Genomic DNA, 24,262 nt, shown 5'->3' on the forward strand with positions numbered 1-24,262 from the left:
CTCCTGGCGCTTCCAGCGGCAGCGTCCCCCACTTCTCTCTCCCGTCTCCCTCCTTGCCCGCAGCCCTCCGGCGCGGGGCTGCTGCCCTGGGCGCCCTCCCCGCCGCAGCCTCTCGGCGAGACCCCCGCCCCTGCTCCCCGGGCCTGCCTCCCCTCGCTCCAGGACCCCCGAGTCCCTCCCTGCTCGCACTCGGATTGCGGGGGGTTGTTCTGCCGGGAAGAAGCCCCTCCGCAGGCAGGCGCCTGGCCGTGCCCCCCACCCCGATCCCGTCCCGCTAGACACGGTCTGGCGCGCAGTTCCATCCACCGGACCCTGCCTCCTCCTCCTCCTCTTCCTCCTCCTCCTCCTCCCGCCCGGCTCCGCGCAGCCGCCGCCCGCCGGGGCGGAGGGTCCCGGGGGGAGGGTCCCGGCGCCTGACGGTGCCCCGAGGCGGGGCGATGATGCGAGGCCGCCGCCTCCGCGCTGCCTGCGGCCGAGGGGGGAGCAGTGGGACGAGCCGCGGGGTTGCTGCCGCCGCCGCCGCCTCCGGAGCAGCGAGAGCCGCCTGCGGAGCGCGGGGTGCCCGGCCCGCGGCACCGCCCGGTGAGCGCCGCCGAGGGGGCAGGCGGGGGGCGCGGGGGGATGGAGCCTTCGGCCGGGGAGGAGGAGGAGGAGGAGGCTGTGAAGCCGTGGCTGCTGCTTTGTGGCAGGAAAGTTTCGGTGCGGCTCGGCGCGGCCGCCCTGCTGCCTGCCCGCCTGCTTGCCCGCCGGAGGAGGAGGAGGAGGAGGAGACCCACTCCCCTTGCGGGGCCCCGCCTGCTCCGGGCCGCTTCGGCGGGGGGTGCTCTCCCGCATCCCACTCCCTGTCACCGGCCTCCCGGCCCCTGGCAGTGCCATCTTTGGGGCCCGGGCCTCTCGGGAGCCGAGCGCGGGTCGATCGGCCGGAGGGGGGTTTTCGGCTGTTTTCCACCCCGGCGGTGAGGGAGAGCGATGCTGAGCCGGTGCCGCCGGAACGGGCTGCGGGGAGAGGAGGGGCGGCCGGCGGGGGTCCCGCTCCGGGGGGACGCCACGCCGGATAAAAGTCTGGGAAAGCGGCAGTGGGTGAAACGGGACCGGAGCGGCGGGGCGAGGCCGGGGAGGGGGCTCCGGGGGCGGCAGAGCATCCGAGCGGGTGGGTGCACAGCGGGGACAGGGCATCGCTCCGGCCCCGCTCCGCCGGACCCTTTATGTGACGCAGCGCGGGATGCGGGGGAGCACGCCGGGATCCCTCCTCTCGCCAGGCAGCGTGCTTGCCTTGGCTCCCGCGCCCGGCCGGCCCGCCGGGATGGGGCACCCGCCTGGTCTGGGCCGGCGGCTCCAGCTGAAAGGAAACTTTCTTGGCTCCGGGTAGCTGGGAGGGTGAGCGGTGAGCCCCAGCTGAGGGGAAAGATCCCGTGTTCTCCGTGCGTGCCCCTGGCTCTTGCAGGGGGCTCCCCCACGGTCCTGCTTGGGTACAGATGGCGGTGTGCCCAGCACAGCGAGGTTCAGAGGCGTTTAATAACCATTGCAAGAAAGACTAATAGAACACAGGCCTTTAATGTGCAGATCGTGCCTTCTTTACGTGTGGGCTTGATTTTCTACTTTTTTTGTGTTTGGATATTGCTCACTGAGCAATTGTTGGGTTTTTTTTTTTAATTCATAAAACAGAAAAACATTTCTAGATACGAAAAGAAAGAAATCCAGTGCCCCATTAGCATTTTTTCTCTCTTAGGAGAACAATACAGGCTCACTGTAAGCTTGCCCAAACATGGGCTGCCTTTTATTATATATTGGTACAGTGCCTAATGCAATAGGGTCCTCTTTTGACTGAGTTCAAATGCTAAGCACAAGGAAAAACTCAGTGGCACACTGCTAATCGTGATACGTTTGTCACAAATACCACCTGCCGACAGGCTGGGATTTCACAAAGCAAGAAAGGTGGAATGCTTTGAACAAACCCCGTTCCTCTGTCTGTTTGAAGTAGCAGATGCTCGTTGTCTCGGGTTGGCTTCAGTCACTCGCGTGGCTCTTGATAGTTGTGTTGTTCAACGTGTCTGGTACTTTTTCCTTTTTTAATGTTGGTGTCTGTATTTTTTAAGGGAAAAAAAAAGAGAAGTTAACAAGTTTTTGATTGAGTTGAAAGCCTGTGTGACATCTAACTGTCAGTGATAAAACAGCTGCCTGTCTGCATTAAAGATCACAGGGCAACTTACCTTGTTGTAAAACGTTGCTGTATGTCTTTGGTCCTAGACACCTGTGTGTACCTGCAGCCTGAGGAGATACTATGTGAAACCAATCTGTCTACTTCAGGTGTTTACAGAATTAGGTCTTCATTGGTGGGTTTTCTCATCTGAGGCATTTTTTTATCATCACTGCTTTGCTAACTTGAGATTGTTCACCTTAAATTTATTGCAATTGCAATCCAAAGGTGCAATAGCAGAAAGCTTTTAATTAACAAGTTAGCTGGAGGAGGAGGGGCTGGGTTTGTGGTTAAGCACTCCAATTTGACCTTCTTCTAAAATATTCATCGTTATTGAAGGAATTGCAAGGCAGGGGGAAGGGAAGTAGGATTTAACTTGTGTTCCAATAGCCTTTTCAGTTGCTGGTTTTTATTTCAGTGCTGGTTCAAGTACTTGTGGAAACTGCTCACCTGCAGGAAACATGAGGTCACAGTACGTCACGGCGCCCACGGTCACTGTCCTTCTCTTCCTGCTGTGGATCCAGTCATCAACAGGCTGCAATAAGGCTCTCTGTGCCAGTGACGTCAGTAAATGCCTGATACAGGTAAGGTCATGTTTCCTTTCTTGGCTTTCGAGTGGCGTTCAAGAAACAGTTCTGAAGCTTTGTCTTGAAAAGATCCAGTGATACAAATAACTGGTATTTTATATTAATTAATGTCTCTTTAAAGAAGTTAATTTTGTCTCTTGTCCATATAAAATGCAGGTTAACAACCATTTATTCTATAGAGATAGATGATACCAAGTGCATGTTTATATGGGCATGTGTCTTTTTTATAATGGAAACCTTTTCAAGCTGAGGATAATGGTTGCTGGGTTATTGTGTAGAAGACACTACGAGTTACAGTGTTAGTTTTCAGTCTCTTTCTTCTTTATTAGTGATTATTATAAACAAGCAGCAATTTGAAACAGATACTTTATTAGAAGGGTTGCTGTGGGCAACAGTCATTTTTTAAGAAGATATCTGCAATACCAGGAGTGAAAATGTTCAAAGCTTACAGTCTTCCCATATCTGTCTGAGATGTTCCCCCTAATTTGCAATTTGTCCACTTTCTTAAATCTCAGGCAGAGGGTCAGGAGTTGATGCCTGATCCTCTCTATAACATCAGGTTTGTACAGTCAATTAAAAGATGCCTAAAAACCGAGCCAAATACTTATAAGTTGAACTGGTAGGAAATGGATGTTAAACTCAAATCCAGATGCTGCTTTTGACTTACACTGCTGTCTGCAGTGAAAGAAAGAGACTGAGACCAGGTTGTTCTTCTTAGAGCAGAAGTTAAGAGGTATGGTGTGCAGCAGAGCAAAAGGGCCTTTTCCAGCAAAGTGGCAAGCAGTTCTGGTAACTACCAAGTATTTATTTATAAATGGTATATAGAGAACTCTTCTTGACTCCAGATTGAAAAAAAGAAGGAGGCTTCATGTGGTCAGCTGCAGCTTCTTTGAAAGAAACTGTTTCCTTCTGCCTCTTTGTAGATTGGAAAAGCAACAGCAGAGAGCACAAATGTCATATGGCAGTAATGTGCAAATGCTTACTGTAAATGCATGGTCACAACCCGAAAAGAGGCTCAGAAGTGGCCTGAGGCATTTCCATGTTTACTTCATTTTACTGACTTCCGTTTAAAATTTGTCTGGTTTACAAATAAAAATACTTGATAGATTCACAAATCCATCCTGTCGAACAAAGACTGACTGTAGGCTGAACTCTCTGGCTTCTGCACTGTCATTGCTTTAAAAATTAATAAAAAAAATTCCTGCTTCTTCTAGCCCCACCACAGTCTGGGGAGCTGTTAAATACAGGAGCAAGAAACGAGTCTTCTGATTTTTGCCCTCTGAAGCAGAACACCAGTGGTTTTATTGGTGGCTTGGACGTTGTGCAACGTGACAAACTGATGTGCTTATAAGTCCCTTCTCTTGCATTTTTTTAAATCACTTCTAGGATTGAAATCTTTAAGAAGTACCATACTAATTGGGGCATTGGATGTACATTTTTGTACACATCTGTACATTGGATGTACAAATTTACTTTAATAGTAAATGCTACAGATTTGTTGATTCAGGGGAAAGCTGTTGGTCCAGATGCTGGATTTTGGTCCTGGAAGCTGTTGGTCTGCTACTTATTTTTGTGTAAGCAAAGGGGAGAACAAGGAAGATGTAGTGTCTCCTTTTCTGGTGCCGGTGATGGAGTCCACCATCCATGGAAGCACAGACATCTCCTTCCCAAGTAACCATCTTTTATCCAGTCGCGCTTGAGATAGACAGCATTTAGACTTTATTTTTATTAGCTAGTCTGAATAAAGTTCGGCCCAGGAGGAGTGGAGTTAGTGCTACTGGAGTCCTTCCTCAGCTGTCAATAAATTGCTGAGACTCAGCACTGCATGGAGGTGGATCACACAACTGTGCTTTCCTTGGATTATGTTGGCATCTCTGTGACATCTCTGTGCGTGCAGAGAGACCACTGAACTGCTTTACTTGTGGTAGGTGTGTTCTCTCTTACTTTACATAGGTGATGTGGAGTCCTTTTTAAAGCATTTCCCTAAAATCCAAATCCCATGCAATTCTCTGAGACCCTGAAGTAGCCTGGGCCATGTGAGTTGTGTGCAATTGCAGAGGAAATTACGCTGTTCGGTTCCACCATCTGGCTGCTGTCTTCCTGCAAACGGGCCTGACTTACCAGTCAGTATTCATTTTTTATAGAAGAACAGATCAGGTCAGACAAGTCTGATTGTGGATATGAAGTATCCTAAAGCTTTGACTTAAAGCAATTGTCATCTTTCTTCTTGTTTTTGTTTGTTTTTTTGTTTGTTTTAAATCTTCAGCACTGTTGTGGCAGAAGCACTGCACTGGTATTTGAAATGCATATTATTTCCTGGAGAAGTATGCAAGTACACTATATCTATGTATTTTTCCCCCTCTAAACTCTTCTGGAAAAATCTGAACTTAAAACCAAAATACTGTGTTTAGTGAGGTTTCTTGACTATCACATGACATTTTTCCTTCACTGACTCTTAACACTGATCAAGCAAAATCAGTTTCTTGAAACCAAGATAATGTCACTTGGGGACAACTGGGGAACCAAACAAACTGTGAATGTTTGTCATCTGCATCTGTGTGTAGAAAGCAAGGCTCCCTGTCCTGGAGACATAATGAGACAAGAGACCTGCTCTCTCAAAAAGCATACAGTTAACATAAATATTTTTGCCAGCATGGCTAGAAGTCAGTACAGTCATTACTGCCACTCCTTAAGAGCTGCTCTGCTGAAGGGTGGTCCCTACATAAATATTTATTTTGTTAGATCCAGAACAGCGCATGAGATCAACAACTCACATGGGTTCAGCTTTCCCTTTACATCTTGAGGCTCCAGCTTCATTGGTGCTTCTCTTTTTTCTATTAGCAAGGAACTGTAAGAAAATAGCTTGAGGCATCTCTCTCATAAGTTCAGCCTTCACAAAGAAACTCTGTGGTTTCCTGTAGTTATTGAAGGAGTTGTGAGAAGGCTTGGGAGTGTAGTGAGTTGGGTCCACAAAGTTAGTTGCTTTGAAGGCTCTGGACATAGCTCCTTCCTGTGAAGATGGGATCAGGGCGTTGGAGTCAGTAAATGGCTGTTGCCTTGCTTTCCAGGTGGGCCACCAAGCCCTGGCTGCACACAATGTGCATGGTGCAGTATTTACTGTGGCACATCTGTTGTTGACTTGCAAGCGTGGGTTGTTTCGATGTTTCCATGTGTGGAGGAGATGAAAAGGCCAGTTACACTCGCTGGGCGGAGCGGAGGCGTATGTTGTGTCCTCGCAACATGGAGGAAATCCTTGAAGGCAGAAACCTCTGGGATGGGACGTTCCCACAATTGCTCATAGCAAAGGGGTTTGAGGCGAGTCCCAGGTTGGTTCTTGGGGCACAGAGCTGCCAGGCTGGTGTGGGATGTCCGTGCTGGGCAGGAAGCTGAGCTTTGCTGTCTCATCTGCAGCAGTTCTTTAAACCACTGCTGTGTGTAGGAAACAGAGGGTGCTACAATTCAGGCATGGATTTCCGACCCTTCTAAGGAGGGGTTGTTTTGCCAGGTTTTCTCTCCCGAATGCCGCGTACCTGCGGCTGCCTCAGCTGATGTTGTTCCGATTTAGAAACTCTTTTTGTCTCTGTCTTCTCTGCCTCCTGTTAATCGTGTGTACAAACTTGTCAGCCTGAAAGGCTTTCCAAGACTTTTTAGCCCTGTGGTATGAAACAAATGCCACTCCTTAACTTCAGGGCTTAGGCATCTAAAAACTGCTTTCAGCGAGTATGCTGTAGCTGTGGTACGTAACGCAGTTGGGTTAACAAAACAGCTCTGGCTGGTTTGCTTCCAGGAGATTTTCTGTTATTAAACTGTTCTAGGAAAAAAAAGCTAGCTCTTTTTCTTGCACTCCCCCTTCCAGTTTGCAGAGATATTTCCAATGCCTTCAGGTCCTGCTTCTCCCTGCACCAGGAAAATAGTCTCTGTCATTCCAAGAAAGCTTTGAAAAAAATGCAGATGCTAAATATGTTGGAAAAATCTTTGTTTGCTCTCTGGAGCAGAAGTATATTTATTGTACAAACATGCCTGCTTCCTATTTAATGATGTATTTTTAGACTGTGAGGCTTATTTCTTGCCTAGCAAAATAGATTCTCCAATGCACCTTCAGTGGTTCAGCTTGGGAATTTGCCAAGCTGACTTATGAGTAATATTTTCTTCCACTGACGCCTCACCACCCTCAGCTATCAACAAGGAACGTTTCTCATTCTGCCTCTCTTCACCCACGTCTCATGTAAGCATTCTTTTAAAAAGATGTGTCCTGTACCAGTATCCAGTGTGGATGAGTCAGGCAGAAGGACTCAAAAGTGGTTAAAGAAAAGATGTATGTGCAAATACATATATGAAAAAAACATAGTTATTGCCCTGAAGAGGTGGAAGACTAATTATTTAGGTTGTTCTTTCCTGATCTCCCTCCAAGTCTGAAATAAATAATTAAGAATTAAAAAAAAAAAACCAAAACCAAACACCTTTAAAACTTACATTGCTCATAAGCCCTTCCTATAAAAACAAACTTGTTAAAATACTGGTAGGTGTAATGACACTATCCCCAAGGTAGTGCTTACAGGTACAGATGCTAAGCAGAATTTTTTGTTAATAAGTTGCAAGTGCAGAATTAAAGTTACATTTCATTCTCTGAGAACACTATTCTATAAAACTGAAACAAGTTTAGTGAATTTTCTGGCTTCAATTCATATGTTACATGTAATAGTTTACGGAGAATTGCCTCCTCTCACGTACTGGCTTGTTGGTGGTTTTAATAAGTATAAAGTTGTTTGCCTGGTTTTACTGTTGAAGAATAAATAAATAGGATATTTTTAATTCTAATATATATTAATATTATTCTCTGGCCAAGGTAACAGTACTTATGGTTATTTTTAAAGTTGTTTTATTCAGGCTTTTTATTCTGAAGGCTGACACAATCTGTTTATTGAATGGTAAGATAAATATTTTAGAAATGCATCATTCATTCACATAAGTCATCTTCCTAAGTTTGTGGTGTTTCCTCATGTGGAAAAATGTGTATATGTTATTAATGAGCCTGGTTTTCATCTTTCTCTTGGAAACAGCATAGTCATAGGTGCCATTCATAAATTTTGAGGATGAAAAATTAAAAAACCTTGGTAGTTTTCCTCTCTGTAAGTACAAATTCAATACTTATGAGGGCTGCATGTTGCAGAAATGTGTGTGGAGCAGGAGTTCAGTCTTGATCAGTCAGCAGGGCAAACAATTCACATTCAGCTGTGAAGGTGACATTGTTTCTCAGCATTACGTAGCATAAGCAATAGTTGATGAATTTTGTTTCTTTTCTGGCTTCAAGAAGATTTGGGATCTGGGGTGAAGTGAGTGGAATAATAAGGAATCAATGGATTTATACTGCATTAGCAAATTGTAGCATGTCTGCAGCACGTTTTGCTGTTGGTTCAGTTTTAATCCAGAACTGGGAGCCTTTGCAGCTTCCTTTGCTGTATTCTGAAGGCCTGTCCCCAGACTTCTGGCCTCGCCCTCTGAAATGCTTCTCGGTCTTCTGTGGGTCCCTGTGAGTTGGTATGAGCAAGGGATGATCCCTGTGCAGCTCAACAGGCCCCAGATATTTGCAGTTGCCAGTTTTGCAGAGTAAAGAGAGAACAGGGGTCGTACATGGTCAGGTGCATATCTGTGCCATTCCTCGCCCAGCAAACGTACTCCTGACACTTGGATAAATGTGCCTCCTCTCTCTGCTACCTGATGCTTATTAACAATAGTGAGCAAAGAATTATTTAAAAAAGGGAATTTTGTCCCATCAGCTTCTTCCCAAGGTGCTTCAAGAAAAACCCTCACTTAACGGGTGATGTGGGTGTCTGCCTGCAAGGAGTGGTGTCCCTGACTCAGCTGTGGTTGCCAGAGGTGGAACCATGGGTGGTGACTCCAGGATAGGAGAATTTCAAACCAAACCACTTTCCTGCCCTTCCCTCCTGCCCATGTGCGTCTCCTGACCACACTGCAGTGTGTCCCCTCCCCTGTCTCTGGAGAACGGGATCAAAGAGTGGGGATGGGCATCGTCTTCTCCCCAGCCTGGTGCTTAGCAGAGATTTGCTGATGGCCCTTCCAGTAAAGCCAGGGGTGGGAAGGATCCCATGGTCAGTGTTTCCAGTAATGGGATTTTGTTTTCTCACCAACGATGTGTAACGTGATAGTTAGACAGACGTCATCAAAACCAAATTCTTAGACAGGACAACCAAAGTGACTTTCTTGGCTGTCCGTGTTTCGCACTATGATGTAGTTCAAGCATGTGAATTATTGTCATGTAGCCACAGTCTTTTGGCCTAACTGGAATTACTAGTATGGATTTGAGCTAGAGGGAGGGAGACTGCCTGGTTTTTAGATTTCCTTTATCCATGTAGGCTATTTCCATGCTTTGAGGTTCACCAGTGTATGTCACCAGCAGGACTGCTAAACCAGTGCCTTTGGGTTTAGGTAGTATGAAGATGTCTTTTTGCTTCCGTGCCTTTTCCATCTCTTTAGCTTAATAGAAGAAAATTAAAGGAAAATACGTGTGTATGCCACTTCGCTTTCTAGAGTCTCCAGAAGTCTTGGAAGTATTCCAAGGTGTCGATTTGAGGGGAGGAAGCATAGGGTTGTTTTCATAATAGCAAGAATGAATTAGCTGGACCTGGGACAGGAGTAATCTGGTCACTAATATTGCAAACGGAGAGCAATGTGTAACAGGCATTCAGAGATACAGAAAATCCCAATGTCAGACAACTTAAGTGGTTAAGTTCCCTTTAGAATCCATGCATAGGTGGGATGATAGAAATCGTGTGTATCCTGAGTATGCACGTGTGGCTTGTAGTAACTTTCTTTTTTGACTAAATTATAATGTGGGCTCACTATTTATATAAAAAGAAACACCCCTCTTGGAATTTCCAGCTGTGATGGGAAGAACATCCAAAGAATTTGTAGATTCAGGCATACACAGAAGGGCACACACCTTTCCCATGAATAGGATTTTTTTCTCTTTTAAGTGCTGACTTCAGATTTGTCTTCAGAATGTTACCTATTAAAAAAAGAAAAAGGCAAACTTGCAAAAGATCCTTTTGTAGACGCAGATCGGCTCTTTGGCTGGAGCTGGTTTACCATTTACTCACTGCATTAGTGCACTAAGCTTTTTTAATGCCGTAATTTGAGTTGCGGCTTGAGGAAGAATTGCTCTGTTGTGTAGTTATTTTACATCTGGGATTGCTGCAGCGTAATGGGTGCCTGTTGTTTCCAGGAGCTGTGTCAGTGCCGCCCTGGGGAAGGGAACTGTTCCTGCTGTAAGGAGTGCATGCTCTGCCTGGGCACACTCTGGGATGAGTGCTGTGACTGCGTTGGTAAGTTTGCTTTTTTCCCTAAATTTTCTTCTTTTTTTTTTTTTACGTTGGTTTCTCCTGCCACACGCTGAGCTCACAGTCTTAAAATAGAAGTAAAACATTGTGACAGCATCTGTGCTTTAAGCATTTTACAGCTCATTTTGTGGGTACAGAATAAATTACTGTGGAGACCTAACATTTGAAGGCTGTATCTGCTCTATGGAGTGGGAAGTGGCAGTAGTCCAGGTTTTGCCTGGTTAATGTCATCATAGCTGACAGTCTGTCTAACAAGAAGATGGGCATTTTGACACTAATAACCTTCATGAATTCAGAGAAAGACCACCAAGAAAAGCTGAGAGCAGGTACAACACTCAAGATGCATTTCTTTCATGGAAGCCAGGATTTTGAATGGCATCACAGGAAGACTTACAGCAACCAGAGGAGGAAGAAGCTTTAGTTATATTTAAATCAAAAGAGAGAACATACAGTCTCCTTAAGCAGGAGCAGCATCCACTTGCAAATGGACACTCTGAACACCACCTGTTAGTAGCAACGTGTTGTTGTTAAGACTGTCATCTAGTCCTACAGTAAGACCTTGTCTGCTTCTTTTTTACCCTCCACAAAGAGGTCTTTTTTTCAAGAATGCTGACAACACTTGGCTGTGCCTATTTACTACAAGTCCCAGCTCAAACCTAAAACTGACCCTGGGCAGTACCTGTCAATACACTTTGCAGGTAGAAACCTTCACAACCCCACTTCCAACCCCACGAAGCAGGCACTGTGTAGTTTCCTCAAGGTGGCAATTCAAAACGGATTGAATTTGCAAGTGCATCTTGAGTGTTGTTCCTGCTCTCAGCTTTTCTTGGTGGGCTTTCTCTGAGCTCATGAAGGTTATTAGTGCCAAAAGGCCCATTTTCAGTGCAGTCCATTGCTTCTCCTGTTACAGTATGATGTGAATCTGCTTTCTGACATCCTTTTTTTGCTTGGTTCTGGCTAGCTTAGCTTTGCTTCACTGTCCTTCAGTAAGCAGTGGGGTGAGGAGTCAGATAGTAGCTTATTTCCTTGGTACAGAACCATCATCTGCTGTAGAAAGCAAGGCACAATGTGCCAGTCTCTAGGGAGAGGAAGAACTTACCTCTTGGGATTATGATGTAAAAAGGTGAAGTCCACACACAAACTTTTTTTTATAAACCTGCAGATGGCTCACCGTTCTGCTGCTCTTCCTCAAGGTTTCAGGTTCCATTTCACAGTACTAAATAAACTAAACCATCTCCTGACGGTTCTGTGGGTGGCTCAGATCTTGTTGTTTCTATGGCATGATCCTATTCCTCTTGAGTGTAGGGTCATCCTTGCTGTAGCCTTATTCAAATAAGCAAACAGGAAAGCATGCCGTACCTGGCCTCTTAGAGACAGTTCTCTGATGATACTTGAGCTGATATTTAAGTTTCTTTATAAGCTGATCATGTCTAATGTAAAAGCAGATAGATTTTCATGTGTTTCAGGTCATGTCTGCCCTGAGGTCAAGAATTACATCCCACCCTCCAGCACTAACTTTAGAGATGCTCAGTTGATGCCCCAATATTTTGTGTGGATGTTCTCTCCCTTCTCGAACAAGGGAAAAGATACTGGAGGAGGGGGAACAGCAACAGCTCTCTTTCCTTTGAGTTAAGCTCTTCTAGTCCCTCTTGTAAAGGCCTGTCTGCTTCCATCATTTCAGTAGCCCATTTCTGCATCTTCTCATCCATTCCAAAGCAGTAGTGTAGACATGTTTCATCCTTACCAGTTGCTCATAAGTTAAACTTTATTTTCATTTTAGCCAAAGCTACTATTTTATAAGTCCTATATAAAAATATGACTCTTATAATAAAATGCTTTTAAAAACAGTAAGAGGGAAGGATATTTGTGGATGAGCATTTACCCATTAAACTATGAGTGATAGTTTCTTGGTGCCATCTTAAGATAATATTTTTGTACTGTATTGATATGCACACCAACTTGTACACGTTCTGCAGGATATTTTTTCCCCCTGTGTGTCCCTCTTACCAATTAAATTCATTTTCTGAATCCAATCTGACAGGAGGAGCCTCTAGAAGGGCTCACCACTGGTTTCTATTTCTCAGCATTAATACAATGACACAACTAAATTATACATCCCTCGATATATCTGTACAAAACTCTTACCTGCTTTGGTAGCTTCTTAATTGATTTTCAAGTGGGCATCCTTTATTAGAATTATATGATTAATACAGTGCCTACTAAAATATGGTTAATATTAGTGCTTACTAAAAGGTGATAATGCGGGGATAGAAATTTTTTTGTTAAAGCAATAAGTCCAGTAAGGTCCATGAAGAACAAACCTAGTTGAGAGGGGTAGGAAAATAATCATTTACAGTAGGAAGTTTGTGTAAGTGGAATTATTTTTTAGTGTGACCTGATGTTGTTTGGAAGGGAGGCTTATTTTTTTTCCTACCCAGTACTTGGCTCACCTTTTTGTAGGAGCAGACTGTCTCATGGTGTTCCTATTATTAAACGCTGGTAATGCTAACCACTTGCTTAAGATTTGCCAGATCTCGTGCTAATCATCATGAACAAACTTCCCTCTGCTTTGTTCATTATGGAAATCCACCTACTTAGGTTGAGAAGATTGTGGGTTTGTATAAGGCTCTAGTCAAACACAATTATTTCTGAAGCTGGAGTCCTAGTGGGTCTGTGGTGTAGGAGGTGTTTCTCTGGTTGTGTGGGGAGGTAGACTTTGAACATTTATGTCCCATATCACTTTTACACTTCAAGAATTGGTGTGCTTTGCAGCTGTAGCTGTCTATAACTGTGTCTGAGAAAATACCCAAAACAATATCCAGATGAGAATACATGAGGAAAATGGATTTGTCTGTCTCTTGCCAGGTGACTTCTAAGAGTGTTTTATGGCTCCTGAGCTTAAGGACCTATGCAGATACAACTTTTCTTTTTAATCCTTGTTGTTTCAATATTTTGATTAAATCAAGATATCCTTCAGTTTCCTTGCTAGTGATACATATTAGTGTTTGAATGGTTAATGAAAAACCTGCACTAGCATTGCAAATTGTAAAAACATTTTGTAGAAATTGGCAAAACAAAGAAAAGATTACAAGGTTTCAAAAAAGAGACTGCAGAAGACATTGAAAAATAAGGAAGAGGTAACCTGGAAATATGCATTTTGCCTGTAGTGACCCCTCCAGATAAGTAGCAAAACGAGGTTCATCTCAGCTGTCTCTACACAGGTAAAGTAATTCAGACTCGTGCTCCCTCCTGATAGTGATCTTTGCATCTCTGGCAGACGACTAAAAAGATCTAGTGCACTGCTGCGGCAGATGAGATGGAATACTTGAATTGTGATCAAAAGCTTCATGTACCTCAAGACGTGTCAAGATACTACCTTTGTTCAGTCCTAAGCTTTCATTCCAGATTTATGCTGGGATTGATTATACTGTGCTTTGTCTCTCCTCCCAGGGAAAACAAACCTTCCATTGAACTCTTTATTTTCTAAGCTGTAATGCTAGCACTAAAAGGGGAGCAGAGTGCTTTTTAGAAGAGGTTTTTCTTTTCACAGGTCACAGGTGTGTTTTGTGGAAGTCTGAGAGATCTGAAACCTGCCGTTATGGGAAGTTCATCCTGCTGTATTTGGTGGTTTTCTGCTATTGGGATATATATGAAAGGATTCTGTTCTGTTCTGTTCTGTTCTGTTCAGAGAAAAAAAAAAAAAGGCAATTTTAATTTTCTAAATACTCCTGCCTGTTTAAAGAATAAGAGGTTAGGGAGTTTCATGTAACCTCCTTTTTTGTTCATCTGCAGGTATGTGCAATCCTCGCAATTACAGCGACACACCACCAACATCCAAGAGCACTGTTGAGGAGCTGCATGAACCAATTCCTTCCCTTTTCCGGGCACTGACAGAAGGGGATACTCAGCTGAACTGGAATATTGTTTCCTTCCCTGTGGCAGAAGAACTGTCGCACCACGAGAACCTCGTTTCTTTTTTAGAAACAGTGAATCAGCCACAGCATCAGAATGTCTCTGTTCCAAACAACAATGTCCACACACCTTACTCTAGTGACAAAGGTAATGAGTGTAGTGTCTAAATTCCTAGCATGTCCTCTCGTCTCTTCCAGGAGCCTTCTCGGTGCATATTCTGTGCTTCTCTGTGCTCACTTCTTCTTTTCCCATAAAAATGTGTGAAAGATTCAGCCTAATTTTGAGGATAGCGTAACAAAAGGAGCGAGGCAACATGTTGAGGAACATGGAAGACAGTGTTAAAGTCAGTGATGATCTTAGGAGACACTGAACCACGTGAGTTTATCTCTGTATTTCCTCCTGTGGTGTGAGGCAACTTGTTCATGTTACTTTGTGTGCACTGCCAGGGTACGTTCCTTGACCTGGACACAGTTACCTGTATCTTAGGAGATGGGACAGACCAGAACCTAAATCCAAAGCACGTGTCAGTGCAGAGGCAGGCAACTGCAACCTGGCTTCAGAGGTTTGACAAATAACAGCTTATGGCATGTGGCTCTCTGGAGTAGTTGTTCATTTCTTTCACCTGAGCTGGCATAACTTGAAATCTTTAGAAGGATGGTTTGTACAAAATGCAGGATTAATAGTAAACCTAAGTAAGATAAAAAAGACTGAGGAAGGATAAGTGACAGACTGTATTGAAAATAAGCAATTTGGTGTGGGGGGGTCAATTTACAGACTCATACCTCTTATTCTGTATGAAGTTTCTTATATTCTTACCTTCAGCTTAGAGGACAGACTTCAGAATAGTGTTTGCTGAGGGGGAAGATGAGAAGTCTGAGGTAGTGTGAAAGGTGGCTTGAGAAAAATACTCTGTTTCTTGGTTTCCATACTGAACCTGAAACATGTTTCCCTGCAAATAATTACATCACACTTGAAAGAATCTCATAAACAGTTTATAGTGAAATTGCTGCTTCACAGGGAGAAAAGAGCATCTGATTTGTTTTATTAGTGCAATTAATGCTTTGCTTCCTTCCCAACACACACTTTAAATGTTCATAACCCCATATGTTGCAGTTGGGATGGCTCTTTTATCCTATCAATAAAAGATGCCCTAATTGATGGACACGCTGCTTTTCCATGCCGAGGTGAACCTTTGACCCAGTTGTGTTTCTGAGTAGGACTGCTCTTGATTAAACGGAACCCTAATGGCAACTTCTCTAATTTCCTTTGGTTAAGGCACGTTAGAAATATAAATTAATTCCAGAACTGGTAAACCAGATGGTCAGAAAGGATCTCATTCATATGTCTTTGATGTTATTAAAATGCTTGCTCACCATTATTGGAGAGTGATGTAAAAAGCCGTGTAAAACAGCAAGCCTCAAAAAGCCCTGTGAGCAAACACTGCAGTACCTAAAGTTGTAAATCATACTTGGGAAAAAAAATTATGTTTAGTACAGTCTTGAATATATCCCACTCTACTTAGGTACTGCAGCCCAGATGGCTGTCCTTTACTACCATACCAACAGGATGGGCTAATGATAGTTTTGGATTAAACTTGGAATTTGAATTGCATCTCAAGGGTGTGGAGCAGTTTTGAGTTTAACAACACAAATACATAACACTGCAGTTTTTTCTTAGTCAAAAGTCTCTCATTTCATTTACTGAGAATATATTAGAGATTAGGCTGAGAGAGCTTTTGCTGGAATGATGACAGTCCAAAAACAACAGCTATATTTAGTTATATTTGGAAATAGTTAACAAATGCCACTGGCTTTCAGGCCTCAGCAGAAACTTAAAACAGAAATGTCAGAGCTGTTCTTGTAATCACTGGCTTTGCCTCCTCCATCTTAGTGACCAGTGAAGAACTGGAAAAGGTAGAAAATTACTTTCCACATCCTATACTTTGAGTATCTAAATTTGTAAACTTATCGAGGAGTCTCTTTTCTTGGTCACAACGTAGATAACTTTGTAGTGCCCTGCTTTCTCACAAGTTGTATTAAACTTTGCTTATAAAAACATGGATGATATGAGCATTGAGAACAGAGAAGGTGTAAAGAAAAATTAGCTCCTGGCTTGGTCAGTTTAATGTTTATTATGGTGGACACCAGACAACTGGGGAATTGTGTTGAGTGTTATGTGAGCCATGGGGTGGCATTGTTTTTAATACAGTGTTGTTGAGTTCATTGGGGAAGCAGTAATTAAAAGGTGGAGGGGTAGTAGGTCAGAGGGTAAAGAGCCTTGTGAGCATGGGCACAGCAAGGGAGCTGCTGAAGCCTGATGGCTTCTGCTCATGCAAAGTTCAGTCACACAGCTGGGTCGCTGTGGTTTAACAAGCTAGTAAATGTTGGAAGTACCACTGGAAGAGAGGGTGGGTCTGTGCATGTGTGTGTGCTTAGTGGCAGTAAATTTAAGCATACCCTGCAGTGGGAGAAACAGACCATCTCTTTAACCTTTCCTTCTCCTCAGAAGTGCTGCTTAAAGGCCGATCTTGCAAAGGGAGAAGTCCTTAAGGTGACTTGCTCAGCAGTTGTCTTCAGGGCTGTGACAGTCAGGGATTTGAAAGAATATTCCTGTGAGCAGAAACACAGATGCCTTGTGTTTTCTTTACAGTGCTGTGCCTCCTCCATTTTGTGGTTCTTCTGTGGCTCCTCGCATGCTTCACTGCAACATGGTGTGCTGGCAGCAGCCTATTGTGTGGCCTGTAAAGGGAGAGGGGCTAATCAGAGGTAGATTTTGGAAGGGGGACAGTAGTCTCTGTACTGTTTTCTAGAATACATCCCCAAATTTGGAAAGGTTCTGCTTACAAGTACCCCTCGTCACACGTTGTGTAACGCAGCTCTGATTTTAATTTCGGCACGCGTTCATGCAGGGATTGCCATCAAGCCTGCCCAGGGTGCCAGACTTGCTCAATGCAGTTCTGGGTGAGTGCCAGGAAAAGCAGCACCAGCCACGGGAATCCATGAAATCTGTGCCTGAGTGGTGTGAAGGCACCAGCCCTCAGAGGGTGTCTGTAGATCCAGGAGGAGGGGGGCGGTGAGATATAAAGCTTTTGTTTCTCACCCCAGCCTACTGTGAGCCCAGCCACCAGACTTTGAACTTCCCCGTTATTTTCTTAATGAGTGTCTTCCCTTTCCTCCCGTGAGTTGCCTTTAATGTTTTAGCTGCCACAGTCATGCGTGCGCTGCTGGAGCTGCTGTAGTTCTTCGTATCACATGTTTCTGGCACTTGCACCACTACTTCAGAGAGGATTGTGATGAGTATTAATGCAGAGCTACATTTGTACTTTATTCATTTTGCTTTACTTTTAGCTGATACCCTCAGAGCTCTGAAGTGTGAATTCAGATGTTTAAATAAGCTTAGTTGTTTCAGATGATGACAGGATGTTGGCGAGAGAGAGGGGAACTAGATAATCTTTTGGCAATTGATGAAGCGAAATCTGTGTTGTAATTAAGGGTTTCTGACTTACACTGCTTGATGACACAGAGGATAGTGTCTGCTCTGCATTTCTGCTTCCCTCCAGTGCAAGCCACATAGAGTAAAGTAAAGTAAAGTGGTATCTACCTCTGTAGAAGTTTTTCTTTTTATAAGTTCTGATTGACATAAAATTGACTTGTTCGAAGGTAGTGGGTTATCTCAGTCGATTGTTCATAGTCAGTTACAGATTGATCTCCTCATTTTCTCCTTCCCCCCTTCCCACTACTGCACTTGACTAGTTGCTGGGTTTTTTTTAGTGGAAGATGTCCCTTGCCATGGAAGGCAACTAGATGTTCTCTAAGGTCCATTCCAACTCAGGTCGTTCTATGATAAAATGGTATGACAGCTGGATGGATACCTTTTTTAAACAACTTTTAGAGCTACCAATAAACTGACCAGCGAGCAGACAGCTGAAGTTACATAGCATGCTTATCTTGAAAAGGTCACATACAGCAAGTGAATTGTCATTCACTGGGAAGGTTTGTTCAACCTGTAGGCAGGCATTTCTCCTTAACTTACAATAACTGAATTGTTTTGTATTCTCTGAGTTGCTAGATTCCTCCATATTACACCAATACAGACAGTTTTTTAGCAAAGCCTGATAGTTTCTTCTGGTCGTTTTTAATTTAGACTTGATTGTTTTTTCTCCTACACAACCCTTCACTGAGTATCAATCTTGAGGGGAAAAAGATTGAGAAATGCATGTTTTGGAAAAAAAAGTTTGCTGCTGCATCCTTCTCTCTCCCCACACTAGTAGTTTGTGGCCCTTGGTGTGTGAAAATTGGCAAATCGCAAATGAGAAAGCTGTTACTGCACTAAGTAACATTGTTTTTATCTACGCTGAGGGAGCCAAGTGATGAGTCCCTAATTTGGTTGTGAAACAGTTTAAACACTCTCTGATCGCAGCTGAACCTGCAGGTATGTATTTTTTCCCCTGTGTAACTCTGTTTCTTTAGTCCATAAAGTGGAATTTAATGCTTGAGATCAGGAACTCTACAGCTTTCAGTAATTCTGCCTCTGCATGGACACAGAGGCTGCTGAGGAGGGGACCAGGAGTGTCCCATGATGAACAAAGTTCACCCTGGCCAATCTGACTCGTTCAGTCTGACTGGCAAGTCTCTCAGTGAGTGAGACTTCAGAAACAGTTTGGTAGCATATACTGGAGCATGTCCTCCAGCTGCTCACAAGAGGTACTGGGAACCAGACAGGCCTACTGCTGGCTCTGGTCTGCCACGTACAGTCTACTCTCTCCCCTTCACAGTGTTTTTATACTGGTCCTCTAGGACCTAATCTTCTTGGCTTGTGTGCAGGTGGAAATAAACTTTCTTCTCCACTCTCCAGTCAGTCAAGATTAATGTCCTTGGTTGCTGCTGCCACTGTAATAAGGCAGAGTTCTGGCTTTGGTTCCTGTTTTGGTCCTGTGAGAGCGGTTTATGAGACTGCTCTCTGAAGTGTCTCTCTGACTGATGTCACCTAGTTTTGTCAGAGTTGTGGGCCAGGTGCTGCTGCTCCTCCGGCCTCCTTTACTGTGAGAGACATCTTCAGTCTCTCAGTTCAGTGCCATTGATCTTCACATCCTGGAAATCGCAGGCTCTTCTTACCCAGGAAGTTTATTTCAAGTTTCAGCAGGCATTAGCTGATGAGCTGGGCTTCACCACGACTTCTCAACTGGTGCTAACCCTGGTGAGGCTGTCACAGATGAGGCTGAAGTGAAGGTGAACACAAATGTCTCCCTACACAGAGGGAAATGCACGTTTTCTGGTATGAAGACAGCCTGTAAGTTCTGGAAGCAGCTCTCACACCTCAGTCTGCACAGCTTTCCTGACCTCCCATGGGCTTTCCTTTGTGTGTTGCAAGCTGGAGTGCAGTGATCAATACATAGCAGTGGGCAGTTCTGGCAACCCTTTGGAGAGGACTCTGCTTCCTTTAAAGAGCTGTTATCACTGCTATCCAGAGATAGCTGTGAGTCATTTTGCCTTCCCAGGCTGATCCAGAGTCTAGGTCAGTCAGGTGGAGATGGCATCTCAAGAGCTGATTTTGCAGGAAGAAATCTTTCTGGATTAGCCAGGATTGCCTGTTTGGAGGCAGAGGCTCTGTGCCTCCAGCTGACACCTTCTAAGACTGACTCTACATATGGCATACATAGTAAGGTATATTAAGGTAATAAGGTACTAAGGTTTCAGTAGAGAAATATTAAAAATATATCAAAAGAGTGAATAGAGATTAAGCAAGAGGGTATAAATTATAGGAGTAATGTCCTAGAGAGGCTTCTGTAAGGTTCCTGTGCTTGCACCTCAGCACTGAACTGGATGACTGATGGGACATGAGGAATGCTGCCTGGAGACTTGCCTCCACTTTCTCACCCCTACCCTTCCACTGAAAACTTCCTCTGAGGAGTGAGGGGAACAGACACCTGGGAATGTCTGGGCCTCCTGGGAATGGGTGGTGTGTGCTCCTCCTTGGGACCCTGGCAATCTGCACTTTTTGCCACTGGTGATGAAACATTGCCAAGTCCTTGTGCATTCTCTATAAAAGATGGAGCTGCTGTCTGGCCTCTGGGTGTGGTGGCTGCATCTCCCTGCTATGTTTCAGCTTTGGCTGAGTGTTTGAGGTGTATTCCTATCGCACGTGGTACCTTAGCATATGCTTCTATTTAGCTCTTTTGTCCTCCCCTTTGTGAATACATTTTACTTACTTGAAACTGTAGATATGTTGGTTGGTTTTAGGCAGAGGTTTTGTTCTCTGAAAACTCTCTTCCTCTGGTTTCTATGCCTCAGGCTTTATTATAAAGGCTTATAGAAGAAGAAGTGCCAAGAATGGGACAGGACTTAGACAGCCACAGTGCAATTTATTGACATTTCTCAGCAGTATTTCAGGTACTGCAAGGTTTCTTGGACAACTGCAGCTTTACTTGCAGCACAGCTTTTCTGGGAGCAGAAACTGCTTCAGCCATGGTTCTGCATTTCCTCCCTAAGATCCCTATTGGCTGTTGCATTGTATGTGGTGTCTGCAAGATGTGTATATCAGTTTGGAGCCTGATGAAGGCAGTGAATACTCTGTTGCTTTCAGCGGGCTGGCAGCACATCCTCTGACCCTCTTGCAGCTGTTTTGGTAGTAGCAAACTAGTTTGACAGTGGTCAGAGTTCCCTCATACATGTCTTTAACAAGTGACAGTTCTGAAAAGGGTAGGCAGGGTTTCCAGATGTCAAGGAGGAGGATGCATCCACAGAAAAGCTGTTGGGTACATTGTGCTGCTCCTCTGTATGTTGCGTTGTCCCTTGTCAGGTGCCCAAAACAGCATGGGTACCATGGAGATTGTTGTTACTGGGGAAACTGATGGCACAGCTCTGATGATTTGTAAGGTGATGGAGGCCTTCCTGACCTCAGCTCAGCTTTAGACCTCACCTTCAGAGCTTTCATGAAGAAAGTTGGTAGAAAGTTGCTCAGCATGGAGAATTGGAAGAAGACTGGAGTGGGGGGGGGGAGTGTTTTTGTTTTATAATTGTGGTGAAGTCCTCAGCTCCAGTTTGAGGTTGCAACACCAAACTTCATGGCATTTCAAGTAATTGCATGGATGTTAAAAGCATGAAGTCAACACTTAGGCAGAAGGGGTTTCTTAATCTTAGTAAAGCTGGTGGTGTTGCTAAAAAAAAGAAAAAAGTGTGCAGTTTCAGGTTGAGGAAAACAGGAATCTCCAACTTGTGGTTTAATATGGCTGAAGAATATTGTGGAGTTTGGAGGGGGGAGGAGGAAATATTTATACCTAAATAAGCGGGTTTTGATGCTCTTTAAATAACTTACCTAAACCTGAGGTTTTTCGTGGAAGCATATTACGTTCAGTGGACACATGCCTGCTTCTTATTTTGGCATAGCCCATCCTTATGCTTTGGAAGGCATCCCTCAAAACTGGAGGACAAAACACAAAAACATTCTTGCCTGTGACTGTAGAATTAAGAAAAAGAGGGAGAACAGACAACAGGTTGAGTTGTAGATGCTGAAAATTTGAAGTTGATAGACTGTACCTTGACTCTCTGCCTCTCCTCTCTGCTTTTACTGTCACCTTTTTTTCCCTTATGCCTCATAGTCATGCTGATTTGCAATCCTACTTCTAAAGCTGCGCATTTAATTAACTTTTAAGTAACCTTTAAAAATATTTTAAGACCTTTTAAATCAAATTTTTCCCCCCTCTTGGTTTAGAACACATGTGTACTGTGGTGTATTTTGATGACTGCATGTCAATACATCAGTGCAAGATCTCTTGTGAGTCCATGGGAGCTTCCAAATACCGGTGGTTTCACAACGCCTGCTGTGAGTGTATCGGGCCAGAATGCATCGACTATGGCAGCAAAACTGTAAAATGTATGAACTGCATGTTTTGAAGCAGGAAAATTGTAATATAGCAATACTAAGGCCAAAGTAATCTCTCTCAGTTAAAGAGTCGGGGATTGCAAATACCGCGTTTTGGTGGAGTGCCTGCTGGTTGCAATAATATGCACCTGGTTATAAGAAAAAGATGTATAAAATCTGAAAACTTTTTTTTTTCTATTTTCTTTTTTTTTAGTTTTAATTCACATAAACAAGGCTAACTAGTAGATGTTTAAACATTATTTTTTAAACTTATTTTTCTTTATTTCTGCTCGAATGGTACAGTCATGCTCATCATTGCTGTTCTGATTGTTTTCCTTTGATTTGAAAGTATTGACTATACTGGTTTTCAGAATATATCTTGTAGGTTAGAGTAGGGAAACCTTAAGAATATGGTAATGAGATTTCCATTATCTAAGTTCAACAAGTAAATAAATGTCTGCTAGGTTGGAGGAGGGGGGGCTGTTCTTTAGGGACTCTTTTTTGGGGGGTTGGTTTCTAGTTTTGCTTTTTAACTTTATGACCTTCCAGTTTTTGAGCTTTGCTTTCTATTGTGAAAGTGGTATTTGGGGAAAAAGTAAAATTCATGCTTTCTCTTCAATGCATGGGCTGTCATGGATAAAATCCTAACTTCTTAGAAGGGCTGCCCAACAAAACACTATGTAGGGACACTTTTCTTCCAAGTTTCATTTGCCCTGCTATTCCAAGTAATTTGGGCCTAGGTTGCATTATTTATGTGTCAAACAAAGTAATTTTTTCAGTCTTCTCTTAGATCCCAAAATAAAGCTGTTAAGTGCAGTTGCATCTCCTGCCTTTTGCACTGTTCTCTAGGGTTGCTTACTCCCTGAACGTTCAGTCCAGTAAAGGAAACATGAAAGGTTATGATGGATTTAATGACTGAAGGAATAAAGAAGTATGAAATTGCATGAATGAGCAAGTGTTACAGCTCAGCAGCTGGCAGCAAAGATGTGCCCTTTTAGTAGTTTGCTGAGAATATTTATTCCCAAACACTATTATTAATTTTCTTTCCCCCCCCCGAAATCTTGTCAATGAAGAAGGGAATATGCGTCTGCAAAGGCAAAGTTAGAATGTTCTGAGTTAAGAACATTGTCCATTTTTCTAAGTAAAAGTTTTTATATGTTGACAGTTACGTAGGGGTTACTATGACCCAGTTAAGGGCTCCACTGATGATGGTACTAAGTACAAGAATAAAGTCTACGAGTAGTTAATGATCAGCTTTTGGTATTTATAATGATGTGGGTTTTAACTCCTTGAATTTTTTTTATGCATATATGCATATGCACATACAAAAAAGAATTTGACTATTCATCTTTCTCTCACTAACCTCAGTCTAGAGGGATTAAACTGTTTTCTAGTCGCACCTGTCTATCTGTACCATGTACAAATGAAAGCAGTCATTTTACATTTATTTTGTTGAAAAGTTTGCCTGAATGTTTGGGTTTTTTCAATTTTTCGCATTATACAGTTCTTTCAATAAGATGAAGTAATAATAATAATAATAAAAACCTACTCTTGTTAAATAATGTTACTTTCTTCAGTGTCTTTTTCAGCTATAAAGAAGTACTTGAAAGGTGAATGTTTATTGTTTTGAACTAGTGGATAATGGAATGTCTTTGTACTTTAAACTTGCAATTAAGTGATAAAAAGTCATAGAAGTGAAGAGAAAAACTTAGCTTATCATGGAGGAGTTGTTCTTCCTATATTTGACAATTCATGTTATCTTTTCTTCTGCTAGAGTTTCTTAAAATGGATGGAGAAGAATACGTTAGAGTAGCTGTGACTGTTTGTAGCTGGAGGGTGATGCATCATCATTCCTGACCGAGATAGGAGACACATAGTAAGCAAGCATTGCTGCAGGTCATTAGCATGCTCCAGATTTTTGCAGTCCTAAATTATTTGGAATACTGTGGTAGCTCAAAATCTTCTTGGGGGAGAAACAGCGCTGATGTCTCTGTCAGCACCTGCTGCCCCACGGCTCTGACACCGCCTCCATTTTCATCACCAGAACTTCACTGTGAGGTCAAGTCAAGGGGAGCGGGAGGGACGGGAGGACTGACCCAACAGGTGTCCAGGAAACGCTGTGGGGAACGGCATAAAAATGTAAACACGGTTATCTGTGGAGTGGCCTCAGAGGAGGTAGTGAGGATGCACACCTTCTGGGGCTTGCCTTATTTTTGTAATTCCTGATGCTGTCTAGAGTTTGCTGCAAGTGTTGTGTGTACACAAATGTCATACAGCAACAACACTCGATGTATTTTATGACGATAAGTATTTTAAGAGGTATTTTAATAAAAAAGACATTACTGGTT

The 24,262-nt window shown here is 43.5% G+C and overlaps 1 protein-coding gene across 3 annotated transcripts; it reads left to right on the forward strand.

Moving 5' to 3' along the window:
- The first annotated feature begins 439 nt into the window (after window positions 1-439).
- TWSG1 (twisted gastrulation BMP signaling modulator 1) lies at window positions 440-24,262 on the forward strand. Of its 3 annotated transcripts, none has more exons than XM_050315832.1 (5): window positions 440-582; window positions 2,616-2,781; window positions 10,028-10,127; window positions 13,935-14,201; window positions 21,765-24,262. In XM_050315832.1, exons 2-5 carry the CDS (start codon window positions 2,659-2,661, stop codon window positions 21,944-21,946), a joined length of 672 nt encoding a protein of 223 aa, XP_050171789.1. In that variant the 5' UTR covers window positions 440-582; window positions 2,616-2,658; the 3' UTR covers window positions 21,947-24,262. The 3 variants fall into 3 exon arrangements, with proteins under 3 accessions (XP_050171789.1, XP_050171797.1, XP_050171779.1); XM_050315840.1 differs by lacking the exon at window positions 440-582 and adding an exon at window positions 835-956; XM_050315822.1 differs by lacking the exon at window positions 440-582 and adding an exon at window positions 2,144-2,333.

This window comes from Myiozetetes cayanensis, unplaced genomic scaffold, assembly GCF_022539395.1.
Source record: "Myiozetetes cayanensis isolate MyiCay16 unplaced genomic scaffold, myiCay2020 scf1, whole genome shotgun sequence".
Taxonomy (NCBI): Eukaryota; Metazoa; Chordata; class Aves; order Passeriformes; family Tyrannidae; genus Myiozetetes; species Myiozetetes cayanensis.